This window comes from Hypoxylon trugodes, assembly GCF_022578975.1.
Source record: "Hypoxylon trugodes strain CBS 135444 unplaced genomic scaffold F4822scaffold_9, whole genome shotgun sequence".
NCBI classification, from domain to species: domain Eukaryota; kingdom Fungi; phylum Ascomycota; class Sordariomycetes; order Xylariales; family Hypoxylaceae; genus Hypoxylon; species Hypoxylon trugodes.
The window spans coordinates 1,511,123-1,527,469 of NW_026250024.1; the positions used below are offsets into that span (position 1 = coordinate 1,511,123).

Below are 16,347 nucleotides of genomic sequence, written 5' to 3' on the forward strand. Positions count from 1 at the left end.
TCAATGCCCAATCTTGAGGCATGACTGTTCCTGAAAGTTGAGGGAGGGGAAGCAAACGGTGATAGACCCACGCGAACCATAATATGAACATTATGGTACTTGATGGGGCGCATCACTGGAATTTGCATTGTACGGGCGGTTGGACTTACTGATCTCAGAGAAACCTTGAATCAAGGAAAGCACTTTGTCGCATTCTAGTAAGCCCTGGACATGCATCATGATACATGTATGTATCGCGCAAACAACCCTGGACTCCATATGTACTTGGGAGTCTCATACAACCTCTGTTCCCTAGCCCTTTCACATCAGGCTGGGATCTCGTTCCCAGATCTGGTCCTACTTTCCACCACTTGAAAAAAAACAAAAAAAAAAAACAACCAGGTCTGCGTCTGGAGCCCAATTGTACAAGCACCTTTGTATGAGCTTGTCGACATCAAGAGAGTGTGTCAAGGCGAGCAATATAACCAACGCCTCCGTTTGCGATCAATTGGGACTTTTGTATCAGTTACTATTGAATATACAATGTGCCGGCGACATACTACCTAGGTACGTGTGCGCATGGTGGCCACTTCATCGAGCCTATTTTGCGAATTCTGGGAAGATGACGACTTTATCTATTAGATTATAGAGGAGGTCCCGTCTTTTTTTGTGAGAGGTTTAAATTATGGCTCGGGGTTGAGCTACAGCGCCGCTTTATAGGACACTGTTATAAGCCATGTCTAAAGTCCTATAGGGCTATGGTGGGGTTGCAGGTGGACTGTATCCCGCCCTTTTACTGCCTGTAGAAAGATATGGTGTATCCTCAACCAGCGAGGATTAAGCTAGGTAGCTCATATGGTATTACCCGATTAGAAACAGGCCTCTTTTCCAATTTGTTGGATGTCAAATGTCCTCGAATGAGTGATACAGTATCCTTTGCGTTATGCGGGAGGCTTATACGAGTCCATCGGATTTAATACGTGTTCAACGTACCGAGGTAGGGATGCTGTTATGGGGATGAGGGTATGCTAACGATGACAGCTCGGTATGGGCCACCGCCGCTAATTTAACAAATATAACACAGCTTACTACCGCTAATAACGGCATCCAAGACATACCACGCAGACATCGTAGCACAACATCCTCAGCCCAAGTTCCAGCACGTCATCACGAAAAAGTCCCTAAAGGTAGGCACCTAACCCCGCCAGCGTGGGTAGCCGGGCAGGCCTCCGCCTCCGCTCCCCAAAACCCAAAACACTTCCCTTCCGCTTCACAAGAAAAAAGCCAACCTCAAAAACCAAACCAAACAAAAAAACGCCCGCGATATCCTCACCCTCCAAACCCAAAATTTCGCCCTGCCAAGGCGCCTCCGAACTCGCGCGTAGCTCCAGGCCCACGCTAGTGCACCGGCTCGCTTGAGAACGTCTTGCAAGTGGCTAGCTATCCATACCCAACACCAAATCCGGCAAGGACTCTATCAATAGCGTCCTCAATCCCTAAGCCCGCCCAATAAGACATATCCTAATGACTACGTGCGGCTGAGAGAGCCCCTGTAACATATCTCTCGCCAACGGCCATAGTAATCTTGGCCGTCCTTGGCTTTTCGTCGCAAAGTGAGAAATTGTGAGTGATTTTGGTAACAGCCGGGTTCGCTCTCGAGAGCAAAACCTGGCACCTAGGCAAGAATGCGGGTCTGGACAGCGGGCTAGAGAGATGGCTTAGATTGAAGGGTTGAATGGCGATATGAGAGAGGGAGCGGGGAGGATTTATGGTATGTACAAATACCGGGCGGGCGCCCTCTGGGGAGATGATTTTAGGGGTCCTGTAAGTCTAGATAATACGATCCGCCTCACGACTTCGCGCTTCTCGTAACATAAGGAAATAACACTGAGAAGACAAAGCACCCGCGACAACGGAGAAGAAAGATTTAATTACCTAAGAGGTGGCCATCAAGATGGAAGAGGCAGGCTCACATAGGACAGGGGCGACCCTTATCCCAACTCCGACATGGTTCATCGCATTGCGAGTTCTCCAGATCGTTTTCTCACTCGTCGCAGTGGCTATGGCAGGCTGGTGGATACACGGCCTCTATGAGGATGAACTTGGCTTCGTTATCGTCTCTGTATGTTCCAATTCTCCTATCGCACAATCATTTCATCTATACATCTGCTCTTTTGTTTTATCTACTCTCGTGCCTCTACTAATATTGCCGTCTTCAACAGGGTCTCTTTACTTGGATCATCGCCGTGTACGCACTCTTATCCGAGAAAGTGGTATCGTGTCAGCGCGCCTATAATACATGGGCCATTCTCGTGCTCGACTCGCTCATGATCATCTTCTGGCTAGCAGCTATGGCCGCCAACGCGAATCTACGGAGCAAATTCAGTGTAAAGGTTAACGCGAGCTGTGTCAGCGACGGTAGCGCTATAAACAGCGGTCATTGTTCCGTCGTGAAGCGAAATGAGTTTGCATCAGATAGCGCGCTCGCTGTCTTGAGTGGCGTAGCTGGCATCAGTGCTCTCATTATGCTTCTATTTGTCGCGACTTTCGCATACGTATGCCACTTCTTCCGCCTCTCATTCTCGGGTCATTTATCCAACGACCCCGAAAAAGCTTCTGGGGCTGCTGCTGTCGCCGTCGCTGGTGGCCCGGGTGCTACAGAATTACAAGGAGGAATGCCGCCACAAAATATTGCTGCGCAACAGTCGCAACCGCTTTTGCACCAACAGCCCAGTCAACAATGGGGTCAGCAAACGGGGTACCCCCAACAATCTGCCGGCCAGCCACAGTACCCACAGGGCCAAGCTTATGATCCCTATGCACCACAGAACACTGCATATGCTGGTGCAGCGGGAGTGTACCCCCAACCCGAACCACCATATAACCCAGGGACGTCGGCCCCGGGACAGCCATACGTCAATCAAGGCCCTTATAGTCCACAAGGTACACCGGCACCGGGCCAGCCTTATCAACCCCCTTATAATTCTACTTCGCAGTAGTTGGTCTGGCTAAATTGCTTGTCTTTCCTCTTGACATTTCTTTCGCAAGCGGCGCGGCGTTATTGGTATTTCTTGTGGTTTGAACGGGCGAGCCGAGGGTTTGTGTTTAGTGTGTCTGGGTGCGGAAGGTTTAATATGGATAGTCCAAGCGCCGTTAGGTTATATATAGTCCAACCGATTACCTTCTAGAAATGAACATCAGGGTGCACGCCATGTGCTCCTAGTACCCATGCAAGGCAAGCCACCTATGGTATAAATATAAATGTTGGTATCATCCAGTCATAATATAAAGTATCATGAATCCGTCGTGGACATAAAAGGAAGCATGGCATATAGTCGGGTACCTCCATTTATGTTATTTAGAAATTGTCGTCTGGAACACGGGCATTCGGGTCAAGGGCACGTGGGGTTATATAGGAGCCGAAGCCAACTACGCTTCCGCCACCACGGCCATAGCCAGCTGTGACCGGATTCGAATCCAGCATGTTGTCGATCCAGTCTTGATACTCTGAGTCGCCATCGAATGCGCAACGAGCCATGCCTAGTGGAAGCAATAATAGGCAAGTCTGATCGCTGAAGGCAGTGTGTTGTTCGTAATGTCGGCATTGCCATTCGAAAGCGCGACATATTTCCAAAGCGGGGTCCCGGATAGAAAGGAAAGCACCTGGCCAGGACAGAGGCTCGAAAGAGACGCTTTGCGAGGATCCTGGCGAGTTTGGTGGGGAGGCCGATGAAGCGGCAGCACGGCGGGCGCAACATTGTATACGAGATGCTGCTTGGAATGGTTGGAGTTTCCACATGAGGGTCATTAACCACATCAATACTGCATTGTATAGCATGATATCGTTGGAATGTATAGGGCGATCGAACCGTAGGCGGCTGGTTTCTCTAGAACTGCCGATAGAATCTGTGGACTTCGGAGAAAGGCTATCTCGTTGCCATTCGTCTCTGCCTATCGCAACGTATTGGCTGTATTTCCGTTGCCAATTCCAACGCCAGCGGTATAGCTTCTCAAGTTGGGCGGCGACACATCCGCCTAGAGCAGCTCGTCGGTCCAGTTGTTCATCTAATATGAGGGATAGTCCGATGGATTCATCGTCGGATTGAGAGTTGGAATCATTGATACGGCTTTCCTCTTCTAGGAATCCTGGTATTGTGACGAAAATATCAAGTAGTTGTGACTGCTGAGGCTTCGTAGACGAGTCGAGCGCATATGGTACAAAATGCCAACACGGATTCTCAAGAAATGTCCGTCGCCTAGAGAGTAACGAAGAAACTAGCTGTTTATTGTCAACGACTACATTTGCACGTTAGGTTTGTGGGTTACGCACCAACGTAGCTCTGGCTGCTTCAAAGGCGTTTCTTAAGGGTTGCTGTTGAAAGGCTCCTGGACCGCACAGGATCAGGACTTTCTCGATCGCTCTAAGGTGGAAACCTGCAGCAGTTCTATCGGCTTGGATTGCCTGGGGCCATTAGTTCAGGCTCCCCAATGTCGGTTCATGTAGATGCATGTATCGTAAGAGTACTTACCGAAACCATCATTAATACGAGTATTGGTACTATGAGTCTTCGGCTATCATGAGCTGCGACTTCATCTCGGCCAAGCTCATCCGCTAGAACCCTTAGACATCTACCGTACTGAGATTCTCCCTTATGCTGAAGATCCTGTACCTTATTTCCGAGCCCAAAGCTCAATCGAGATAGGGCTTTCACGGCATCGAGAGAGAGGGTATCGAGCTTTCCTTCAGCAGCATGATCGAGCCAAAGACTTCCGTATGACTTCCAAACAAAATTCTTAAAAACGTAGGCGGTACACATGTCCCCCTCAAAGGCGACTAGACTAAGCTCTGGCGCAGGTGCAAGACCCATAGGCGTTGGAGATATGAGCTCCATAAACTCTGGCGAGTGCGGCCGAGATTTCGAAGTGGGAGCCACCGAAGTATGTCTCCATTGAGTGGCTCTCTCATAACCTAAGCATTCGAAGCCCGCCTTGAGACAGCGATGGCATTTCGGCTTCGCTTCATCTATTCACAGGTCAGAAATGAGTACTCGTGAAATATGGCCTATTCGGCAGTGAGGTCGCTCATACCGCATTTTACCCTCCGTTTGCGGCAGGTGTTGCATCCTTTACTCCTACCGGCAACGCCAACCATGATGCGATATGGTATGCGGGACTGAAGATCCCACAGGATACCAACAGAGTAAGTGGGTTCGAGTTATCGGAGTAGCCTAAGGGCGGAGAAAGACGGTGGACACAGCGGTTTCAGGCGTCGTCTGGTTGCGGCATCGAAACAGAAATATGTCATATCTCAATAGCGTGTGAGGCGGGATTGAACAACTTCAATAATAGTAGTTCATATAAACCGTCAAGATCTAGCCAATCTTCAAAGCCGGCTGTGCACATCCATGGTTAGGCATATTTCAGGAGATGGAAGATGGGAAGGATATCGCCATAATCGGACTAGAACACCAATTCCGGCCGAGTGGCCGATGACAAAAATAGTCGCGGGGGACAAACCACAAACCAATGGGTGGGCTCCTGTTAATTGCGTGGGAGAGCTCTGATTGCATCACGAGTGCGCTAGGTATGCTGCAAGAAGGTTGCATGCAACGCTAGACCCCCCTGTATGTTGTGTCCTGTATCCAGTGTCGAGGGCTCGCGATACCGATACCGTTACAACTACCCGTCGAGCCGCGGGTCGCCACGCTTCAGAGGTCCAGTCAACCTTGCGGGAACCATCGGAAGTAACTTTAGTGTAGTGTTTATATGCCAGATCTCAACCGTCTGTTTAGACTATGAGCCAGGGGTAGAAACTTGTTAGGTCAGCTTCTCGGCAAGTCATCGTTTGTTGACGAATCAATTCCGGTTGGTTAATTTCGCTAGAGGATTCTTTAGTGTTAACCGCCTTCCTCTTCTTGTTCTTGAGGTCGCTTAAATAGACGCGATGAGGGGCTAAGTGTATAAGAAAGACTATCCAGGTAGGTAGTATGAAATTCCCAAGGCAATAAGATGCGATATTCAAAGGTTGTGCCGTGTTGTGTTGTGAAGTGAGAATGGAATAGAGACGATGTTTCCCAAAAGTGTATATACTTAGATTAGCTAAAAAGTTGTCCTAAATTTGAGATTAGGGCTATATGTGGGCGAAATGGCAATGGCAAGTAGGCAATGCCAAAGTTAGGCACCTAAGCTACTAAGTTAGGCTGTCAGATTTCTTGGACTGGCATAGAAAACGTGTTGTATGTAAGTAGGGTGGTATATTGGGGTGAGATCGTCGTGTTAGAATATCTCGATGAGACGATGGCTTACTAAGTTATTTGGGGGCCGTCACGGGTGAGAAATGTGAATTATAGGATATAACAACTGGGAGTTAAAATCATTAAGCTTACATTACAGTAGGTACTACCTACCGAGATGAAGGTAAATAGGGCTGGGCCTTCCCCTTCCTCTAGGAACCTTCCCCCGCTGACCCACTACTTGCCACTCCATAGGTACCAATAATCACTACCACTGAGCTATCTTCATCACTACCATCGCTAAACTCTAGGCTCCAGCTAGCTGCAGAAGCTGACAGCAACTGCATATTTTTATTCAAGAATAAACCTTAGAACCCACTTTGCCCATCCATCCCCACACCATAAGGTTTTTTATCCTTCTGGGCTGTGCCATCCCGACACGGCACTCAGTACAACGAACTCAATCCTGACACAAATCCATTGGATACTACCGAAACATTGGAATCAAAGTGCGAAGGAGCGATAAAGATACGAAGGAGTTATCAGAGTAGTAGCAAAGACTCAAACTCTCTCTACCTTCCATGGTACTTTATGCTTACGAAACGATCGCGTGATCTGTCCGGTTCAAGGGTTATTCCAATACTACACATGTACCTAAGGTTAAGTACCTAGGGACCGCAAGTTTTTCCGCACTTTTGTCAAGTCCATCCGCCACGCTCACCCATTCCTCCCATCAGGCTACCCCCGCCGCTTCAGGGTATCATTTTTCAATATATTTTTATGTACGTATGTACGCATTGTGCATATTCAGGGGCGCACTCCTACCCTCCAGACATTCCAGACAAGTCAATTCCATCTATTTCGCACATGAAGCATGTAAGATATATTTCTACCATGTGTTCTAGTGCCTTCATGACCACATTGTCACACATGAAGATACGAACGCCTGGAATCGGATGACAAATTCCGGGCGCAGTGAAGACCCGACGGTGGTATACAACTAATCATCATGATATGGTTGGCCCAAAAGACTCCGAGCTGAGGTTGTACTATTACATCTGAAACATCCAATACGACTGACTCAATCATACATACATACAAAATCGACACAATCAATCAATCCATTATAACGATGGAAACGCATTTTCTTTTCATTTCTTGATTTTTCTCACTAACAACTTCGCTAATAGTAGCACTTATACAAAAGAAACCTTGCCCATCCCCTGTTGCCATCTTGTTGGCATACCAAGACTGGCCCGGGAACGGCTTAGCACTAAACCCGGTTGCTATTTTGGGGCGGCACAATCACATTGTGAGTGGAAGTGTTGATTCTTAGCTGACCCGTGCGTAACCCCGTTGCCATGTCTCGTTCCCCAATCCCGTCCAATAGCTTCTCCCCAACCTCTCGAAGGTCTCCTTTTTTCCAAGACCCAAATACGAGATGGGGACAATAATACTAAGTATTGGGCTGGGCTCAGCCCACTCGTAACACCGGTACGACAAGGTCTGGTAAATAATAAAAACCGTGTGAGGTGAGTTTTTGATGCAGGTAGGTATTTTCAATCTTCACCTACTTCTTCGCCAATTGTAATCTTCATCGCTATTTAAACCGCGTCAAGAAAAATCCAAATAATCCCGTGTTACCAAAACAACCAAAACACAAAATCAGCCGAAATGTCCTCCACAACCGCCACCGTATCTGCGCCCACCAGCACGCCCACCGTCGGCTGCGGCGCAGAACTCTACAATATCCCGACACAAGACGCGGCCGTGGGCATCACATCGGGCGGCAACCACACGGATATCATGGGCGCGTGCTGCGGGTCCGCGGACGTAATCTCGTACTACGACAACTGCGGCTTGTACTGCCTAGCCGCAGGGCAAAGCGTAAACGATTTGATTAAATGCCTTTTCGACCACGGAGCCCCCAACAGCGATGTATTTTACCGCGGCAATGTATCTGCCACCGCCACTGCGACCGACGTCCCGCTCCCTACGTCCGCGGGCGCGAGTGTAGTCGTCACGCACGATGGTGGCTCGAACCCTACGCAAAGCGGTGGTGATGGCGATAGCACGTCTAGCCCGACGAACACGCCGAATGCTGCTGCGGGTATCAGGCCTGAGTTCACTGGTCTCAGCACCCTCGGCCTAACAATTGGAGCTCTGCTTTTCTCCGCGACGGCGTTCGGTGCTTTCCAACTATAGAGAGGCAATTGATGATTGAGCATGGAGGACGATATACCCGAACTTAATACATGAGGAGATGTGAGGGGGGCATAATATTATGATGTCTATTGTTATATACGAGGAATATGCATGGATGCCTTTCCAGTGCACTACATATACCACTTGGAATTTGCAGCGACTAAAATGGATTCATCTCAGCGGGACATGAAAAAGGATAATGGGTTTTAGATAGGTACCCGAGTATTTATTAATAGCATAATAACTTGATTACATTCCAACCATTACTTCATGACATCCAATGTTCACCATGCTGCAATCGATGATGACGTAGTTGTAGTTGAATTACGGCACCATCCTCGTCACGCAATCTCAAGCTTGTCTAGGATGATTATTTCATCGGCTAAAGCTGAGGTTTACACACCAAATAGAACCAAATTCTAAGGAAAAGATAAAAGCAGAACACAAATCAAATTAAGCATCCAGGCAGGACGACTTTTACGCTTGCTAATGTACACTTTTTGCGGTAAACCCAAGCACGATATCCTTTCCAGGCCCTATTTCCGAGTATATAGGTAGAGGAAGCCTCCACGCCTTGATCGATCCCCCAGCTATGGTGGTAGTACAAAGATGTCGCACACATTGATGCGACCGAGCGTGATGATGTATTTTGGGTAAATTCTGGCCCGATCTTAATCGGAGCATAAGATTGCGAGTCATAGTCGAGAGTGAGAATGGAACTATGCGTTGCTGTGACGCGCTCGCTTGCGAACGCTTCCAGCCGCTGGGTGCATTTTCTCGTTGCGCTCTCGCTTGAGCTTCTCGTCCAACACACGAGCTGAAAACAGTTAGTATTGATGTTATCCCGCGATAGGCTTTTACGCAGGCAGGGGAACTTACTAAGGACATCGTATCCGAATTGGGGGAACTCCAAGCAGAGCGAACGGAATTCCTCTTCAGCTTCCGAACGCAAGGTATGGCTTCGAGTAGCCCAGAAGTTGGCAACAGGAGCGCGCACGGATGTGTCGTCCTTGTTGGTGTATTGGTAGATGTAACGAGCGTAGGTGATTTCGCCCTTCGCTGTCGAATTGACGCAGTGGATCTTGCTGCTCGCAAGGTTCTTCAGCTTCTCGACTCCAAACTTTTCAGCTAGAGTATAGACGCGCGCATGCTTCAAAAGCTGTTCACCGGTCTCATCGATGGTGGGTATCGATGGATCTTGTTCGAGAGTTCGTTGCCCAGGTATCTTCTTAGGGAAATAGTCGCCAGTGTAGAGGTATTCCAAGAAACAACCTACGGGGTCAAGTTCTTCGGTCGCAAGGTCTACAGATCGAGGCTGTAGGGTAGAAAATTTAGGACCACAACTTGGAAGTCTAGCGATTGGTAGAAAACCTAGCAAGCAAGTAACTTACGCTTCCATCGTCGGCGAAGGCGGCGCAGGCTTCCGCGAAGAATGGACTCTGGGTAAGAAGCGCTTGATGCGCAGTGAGAATGCTTTCAGCTTCACCACTACCAACGAGCAAGGTGACAACAGGGCTAGTCAAATAACTAATAAAATTAACACGAGGCTCGATATCACCACCCTCGCCGAAAGGCAGCTCTCCAGCACCATTTCTGCCAGCGCCCTCAGCCTCTTCGCCTTCACCCATCTCGACATCAGCGCCAGGGTTTGCCTGGGGCTCCTCGACCGCTCCCTCGTTATATTCTTCCGCCATATCGACTGACAAGTAGGAAATGTTATCCGGTTTTGCTTAAGAAGCGGTATTACCGGTCGGACGGCGCCCAAAGAAGGAATGTGGATTCAGACTACAACCGAGATGATCCGAAGATTAGACTCGAGTCAACGAGCGATCGGAAAGAGGTGTAGTATGGTTCTGTTTAGTTTAAATGAGAGAATGCGTTATTTCGCAAAAAATTAACAATCGCAAAGGATGGTGGAAGAAAGTTGCGGTTACGAATGGCGCATGGTCTTGTTTAGTGGGATGTCTGAAAGTTCGCTGGGGAGCTCGTTGTGCTCGTTGTGCTCGTTGTCCGGGAGAAAAATTAAGGGAGGTTGGGTCGTACTTTGATTGGTGGGAAGCTTATAACCCTGGCAAGCAAACGAACAAAGAGCACCTTAGGTCCCCACACTAGCTTAGTACTAGAGCAGTCCCAACTGTCGCTAGCCGCTAGCCGTAAGACGTACTTCCGCTGTGGATACTAATTACATAATCACGAATTTCAATTGTCTCATAAAACATCCACGCCAAGGAATAAGCAATTATTGGAGGTTTTGCTTTTTTGTACCCTCTTCTTTTCCCATTTAACATTACCTAGGTAGGTTCATAACTCCCCATGTATATCAGTTGTTGATAATTATAAACGTGAATACTGCGAGACAACGGGATATACGGTGTAAGACCTATGTATTGACCCTTCGATCTCATACAGCTTAGTCTAAGCTTACTTGGTTCCTCGATCCTCAACTCTTGTTGAATTGAGTCAGGCTTGTATCCTCCAAGAGAACAACACAGTCAATTGTTCCAAATTAGCAATACATTGTACAAGGTATAACAATTACGTTACAAGGAGCGAGTAATTACTTTATAGGCGAAAATAGGTTCCGATAACATTTCCATTATTGTCGCGATGAGGGTATACACAGAGTCCCAGAGACGAAGGAGCATGTCTTTGTCGTGTATTCGTGAAAATATCCTGCTTTGTCAGCCCAGACAACAATTTGTTCTCGATCGCCGACGCGGTAACACCCTGGCCCATACCTTATTAAATTCACTAGTCTTGCATCCGCGAAGTTGTGTAAAATGGCGATTTGAACTTATGAAACCCGATCTTAAGCACACTATATTGCCTTGTTGTCATAATCATGGAGCCCTTATTCTTGAAACCTGGTCCATACGACTTTGAGGAACAGTATCAAGAACAATTGAGAATTGCGAAACATTTAAAAGAACATTTCGAAGAGAACCCGAATTATGCTTACGAGGAAATTATAGGGGTTGGGCGAAACAGCCTGGGAGCCCTTGTGAGAGATCGCAAGAGCAAAAATAAGCGCAGACTCCTTGTCAAGAGAGCATTCAACACGCTAGGCGAAGAGCAGATTACAAGGGAAATCCAACATTTCACTGTCCGTAACCTCCCCCCTTTCCGTACTTTAGTACTGGAGATGTTTTGTATAGATTCTAACAGAGAAGACAGACTTTTGGGGGTTTGGAGCACATTGTTACCATGGTTGCGCACGCCGAACAACCTACCACTTCTGAAAAGAAAGGCCCTGTAGGACAGTTTTTCGACAATCTCAAGTCTTCAAATTTTATCAGAAAGCGCCGCGACCCGAGGAGGATAAGATCAAAGTTGAAATTCAAACCTCACGTATTTGGGGAACCATTCTTGGTGCTAGAGTATTTAGAGAACGGGACTCTCACGAGATTGATAAGAAGATGTATTCATTATCAAGTAAATGCGCCAAATCGTGTTCTGTGGGCCATCTTCCTTTGCTGTAAGTCAATCACGAACACGAGAAGTGGCCATTGAGGCCCCTAGACATATGCTAACTTTACCAGTGATAAGAGCATGTGTCGCGATGGCTTATCCAGGTCATGTTCTGCGAGCGAAAGCAGGAGAAAAGCCTAGACTGGAGGAGATACCGACCAACTACACCGGACCACCGGGTGGTTTAGCCCATCAAGATCTGAATCCCGGGAAAGTCATGTTTGGGAGCCCGGACCAGGAACAATCAGAACGTACGTCTAGTTACCCCTTCCCTATCTGAATTTCTAACGTCGAGGCCCCCCGATGGAATCATTTGCTCTAAAACATTTTCTTGAAATCTCTATGCCCGTTATTGAAGCGGCTACTTTCTAACCCTCTACTATACAGATAACATAGTGCCTGCATTAAAATTCATTGACATGCAGACGGCGAACGAACTATACGGCGGGACCGGCGTAGATTATAATCTATTTGACATATCTGTGGTAAGGAATACCCTACCTTTAACTTGGGAGTACGGTCTAACGAGCATCTAGTTGATGTATTGCATGATAATCGCAAATGAAGACGCAGGTCCCTTAGAGCAATATGCGGAACACAAGAGCTTCCATACTATGGCGATCGAGATCGCATTAGGGGGTAACGGTGAGAATTACCAATGGCTAGACCCGGAACTAAGGGATATTATATGCCAATGTATGGCCGGCCAACAGAATTACCGACCGTCCCTGAGAGAGCTGCTCTACGTCGCACAGCGCGCGGTTCAAACCAAAACTTCCGAAGCCTTCCCGTTCGGTCAGAGAGTTAACGAAACAGACCAAGCCATCAAAATGTGGCTACAACATGTAATATATGATGCGCAAACGCAACCAGGGCCTGGTGATGAGATGGATATAGATTATGAGGGCAAGGGCAAGGGAAGAGCTAGAGATGAGCACGAGACTCGGCTACAACAAGAATACTATCAGGCGACAGGAGCGCCTACTGTGAGGGAGAGGTTTTTAAAAGATATAAGGAGAATGGAAGAAGAACAAAATAATAACAAGTGATTACTTGGTAGCAAAGCCTTATTCATTTATTGACATTTTGTTTGATGTTTCTTGCAGAACTTCGGTATTGTGATGAAAATGGGCTTTAGGGGGTCCGGGGTACAGTGTACTTAAGGCATAATCCGTACCCCCAGCTGAATCCGCCCAGCCCACACAGCCCCTATCACACCGCTGGCGCATATGGCGCATATAGTGTATATCATACATACAGCGCATTATATTCATTTAACGCTCTTTCGTTTGCCAGTGCCTTTGCTGCCTAAAGCCTCCAGTTTATATACTACCTAGGTACCTATGCAGGGCGCTCGAAAACCGAATTTACAAAAATCTAACCATTGGCCCCTTTTTGAATTTATCATAAATAGTCCTTTAGCGTTAATACTTTTGGCCTATATGACCAAAAATGGTTGATTGGGGGCTTGTTGCTGTTATTATCGCCGTTTTGGCATACCCCTTCCAGGTCTTGGCAATTCCCCTTCATACAATTCTTCGGTCGGGCTGGTGGATGGTTATACCGCCAGATATGGCCAACCGCTGGACAATGCATCGCTTTAGAACGGACACATTTCTCGAACGGACCATGGCACGGAACGAGACCTCCACCAGAACAATGCTGTGAACTGAACAGTCACGATTCATCTAATCTTTCCCAACTCTTATTCACTGGCTCCTGGGAGCCGGCATTGAGTCTTCTCTTCCCGGAGCCCTGGCGAAAAGCAGTTACTCAGGACAAGGTTTCGAAGCCACATCAGCTTTCCGTTACGACGCAATATATTAGGACTGAGCCAGGCGTGCTTCTATTTTATGTTTACTTCGCTGCCTTGTGTCATCGACGCATACGCGGATCTGAATCCAAATTTGATCATTTCGTACGGCTTACGGAGAAAAATGGAGTGCTTGTGGCTCAAATGCGCTCCACCAACGAAAGATATCTTCAGCATTATTCTTGCACAGAGGCGTGTGAAAGACTACGTTCCAGTACCAAAACCTTGATGGAATTTACCCTATTTGAGAAGCACGAAGTCTTCCCGGAATTCCTAGCCCTCCGAGAGGGTGCACCCAGGATGATTAAGTATCCAATTGATAGTGGAGACAGCTGGCGCCGGGGTGGGTGGATTGTTGCCGTTGGCATGTCTTCTATGGATGCGGCTCGCAAGTCGCCTCTTCTAACACCCCTTCTACAAAACGATTTGATTGAAAGTTCTTTCCGCTGTGAGAAAGATGGCCAATATATTATGCTCCCCCAACATGTGGATGATGCGCTCCGGCGCGTCGTTCACACCCTCGATTATCTGAACTCGGTGTTCCAGAACAACAGACATCTAGAAGATGCGCTAAAAATGGCCGAGCAATTCCGTACCAAGTTATCTCAATACCTAGTGACACATACGAGGCTGGGGATAGCCTTAGGAAAGTCTCCTTTCTTTCAAGATAGGTTCCAGATCAACGGCATATGGGGGTGCGATTGCATGCACTCTCAACCTATGGATATTTGTGAATTGATCGTGAAAGTTTTTAGTAGAAATCAGGACCTCACAGGCGATGAGAAGGAGAAACTGGAACCAATTCTAGAGGAGGTTTGCGGTACGGCCCTGATTGGCATGATGCGCGTCTTTCATTTCTACAAACACGACACGATTATCACGGAGCCGGCCCTTTTGGGAAGGTATATACATGTGTATTTGGGGGACTGTTAGATACAAGCGATCGCACGTGTAGATTGGGGTAGTTTCGAGCTTCGCACGGATCCCTCCAGACAGAAATACCTAGGTAGGTAAGTAGTCTGTCGTTATGTGAAGTTTCGAATCAAGATCGAGCGGCTTCAGGAAGCCTTGCAAAACAATCAATTTAACCCAAGAGGTGTCCCTTTCCTTGTTCTCGTAGAACCTGTTGTACGGTTCCTAATACCGTAGCGTGCATCGCCTTCGGCGCAGCTACAAAGCCGTGGTTAGCAGTCATCTTCCTCCCGACACTCAAATCAATCGGTTTCCCGTCAATATCTGTGATTTGACCACCGATTTCTTCGAATAATAACATAGCGCCAGCATGATCCCAAATCTTCCCCGTGCGACTTCGTTGTTTATAAACCCAGACAGTCATGTTCGCAAGTCCTAGTCCGAGAGTGACCCATCGGAGGACCCAAGCTAGGAGATCGCATCCCGGTGTTTGAATGCCAAGTCTTTCCATGACTAGTTTATGAACATCATCCACTCCGGAATCCAGCATGTTATAGCAGGATACAGGTCGCAGAGTCTGGGATGGTTCATTCTCGGCAAGTGGCTCGATTTTGCGAATGTTAATATTGTTTGATGGTGATGCAGCCAACGGGCGCACATATGTGCCATGACCTTTTGCGGCAAAGACGATGGAACCCCGCCCTGTTGGGTCGAGCGAAGTGTTCGTGACGGGAGCTGTAGCGTCAATAGAAAACGTTGGGCAGCCCACGATGCTCAGGACTTGCTTGCTCTCTTCTAGGAGAGCAACATTAATTGCATATGCTTCACGGCGGACAAAAGTCTTCGTGCCATCAATTGGGTCGAAAACCCACACTCTTCCAGCTTGTGACCCTCCAGGTTCTCCAAAGCCACACCAGTCGATCATTTCGCACATCTGCTCTGATGACTCTGGCAGTTTGCAGAGCGACTCGGCTTCGTCATTCTTAAGAGTCAGGAGTAATTTCCATACGCGATCCAGAAGAACCGGATTATCCCTCAAATCCGCGGCCGACTCCTCTCCGACGAACTTGTCGTTAGGAAAAGCGTGGTGGACAGTGGCAGTAAGGAGTGCTTGAATAGCAAAATCAGCTACCGTAACAGGACTGAGGTCATCTTTCTCGATGACCCCTTTATCTTCAATCGAGATGACAGCCTGGCTGAGCTTTGCCGCCGATTGAATGGCGCCAATTGCAACTTGCAACTCTTTAGAATACGGACTGTCCATTGTGAGTGCCTCCTCTTACTACGCCAAGAGGGAGGAATTAGAAGAATGCCTTCAAAGATTTTTGAGACTTGTACTCTGGTGACTCTGCAAGTTTTGAAGTTTTAACACTCAACCTCACTAAGACTAGGGTCCTTTTAGTGGGCAGGTACTACCTACGGCAATGAAACAGCGGATCGGATTACCTAAAGTTAACTATGATCCGGACCGGGATTAATTATGAAAGGTGCGATCCACAACAATCCCGCTCTTCTCTCTTTCCCTTTTCTCACTATCCCAAGGCAAAAGTAATATGATTCATTCTTAAAATAAATCCGTCTTGTTCCTACATATTCGATGCCTATTCGATGACTTTCGGTTGTAACTACACAAATAATATCATCGGCTTCGCTCTTCTATATCTCCTTACCGCTAGAAGAGATCGACCATACATAGCGTATTCTAGCACCAATAGGGCGGCAATCGCCATCATTTCG

The 16,347-nt window shown here is 47.6% G+C and overlaps 6 protein-coding genes across 6 annotated transcripts; 3 read left to right on the forward strand and 3 right to left on the reverse strand.

The window, feature by feature from the left end:
• The first annotated feature begins 1,406 nt into the window (after positions 1–1,406).
• Positions 1,407–3,158, forward strand: F4822DRAFT_374426 (uncharacterized protein). The gene is made up of 3 exons (XM_051456320.1): positions 1,407–1,803; positions 1,881–2,101; positions 2,202–3,158. The coding sequence occupies exons 2-3, from the start codon at positions 1,934–1,936 to the stop codon at positions 2,976–2,978; spliced, it is 945 nt and encodes a 314-aa protein (XP_051310604.1). The 5' UTR covers positions 1,407–1,803; positions 1,881–1,933; the 3' UTR covers positions 2,979–3,158.
• Positions 3,158–5,368, reverse strand: F4822DRAFT_374462 (uncharacterized protein). The gene is made up of 4 exons (XM_051456321.1): positions 5,068–5,368; positions 4,509–5,002; positions 4,310–4,441; positions 3,158–4,258 (listed from the first exon to the last, which is right to left on the reverse strand). The coding sequence occupies exons 1-4, from the start codon at positions 5,129–5,131 to the stop codon at positions 3,338–3,340; spliced, it is 1,611 nt and encodes a 536-aa protein (XP_051310605.1). The 5' UTR covers positions 5,132–5,368; the 3' UTR covers positions 3,158–3,337.
• Positions 5,369–7,364: 1,996 nt separating this feature from the next.
• On the forward strand, positions 7,365–8,683 carry F4822DRAFT_416394 (uncharacterized protein). Its single transcript, XM_051459339.1, has one exon. It carries the CDS (start codon positions 7,887–7,889, stop codon positions 8,415–8,417), a length of 531 nt encoding a protein of 176 aa, XP_051310606.1. The 5' UTR covers positions 7,365–7,886; the 3' UTR covers positions 8,418–8,683.
• Positions 8,675–10,592, reverse strand: F4822DRAFT_416395 (uncharacterized protein). Its single transcript, XM_051459340.1, has 3 exons — positions 9,809–10,592; positions 9,297–9,732; positions 8,675–9,234 (listed from the first exon to the last, which is right to left on the reverse strand). Exons 1-3 carry the CDS (start codon positions 10,109–10,111, stop codon positions 9,137–9,139), a joined length of 837 nt encoding a protein of 278 aa, XP_051310607.1. The 5' UTR covers positions 10,112–10,592; the 3' UTR covers positions 8,675–9,136.
• A 158-nt stretch (positions 10,593–10,750) lies between these two features.
• Positions 10,751–12,944, forward strand: F4822DRAFT_416397 (uncharacterized protein). Its single transcript, XM_051459341.1, has 5 exons — positions 10,751–11,520; positions 11,592–11,892; positions 11,957–12,136; positions 12,273–12,370; positions 12,422–12,944. Exons 1-5 carry the CDS (start codon positions 11,260–11,262, stop codon positions 12,932–12,934), a joined length of 1,353 nt encoding a protein of 450 aa, XP_051310608.1. The 5' UTR covers positions 10,751–11,259; the 3' UTR covers positions 12,935–12,944.
• Positions 12,945–14,706: 1,762 nt separating this feature from the next.
• On the reverse strand, positions 14,707–16,098 carry F4822DRAFT_374562 (carbohydrate phosphatase). Its single transcript, XM_051456323.1, has one exon. It carries the CDS (start codon positions 15,872–15,874, stop codon positions 14,783–14,785), a length of 1,092 nt encoding a protein of 363 aa, XP_051310609.1. The 5' UTR covers positions 15,875–16,098; the 3' UTR covers positions 14,707–14,782.
• Positions 16,099–16,347: the final 249 nt, after the last annotated feature.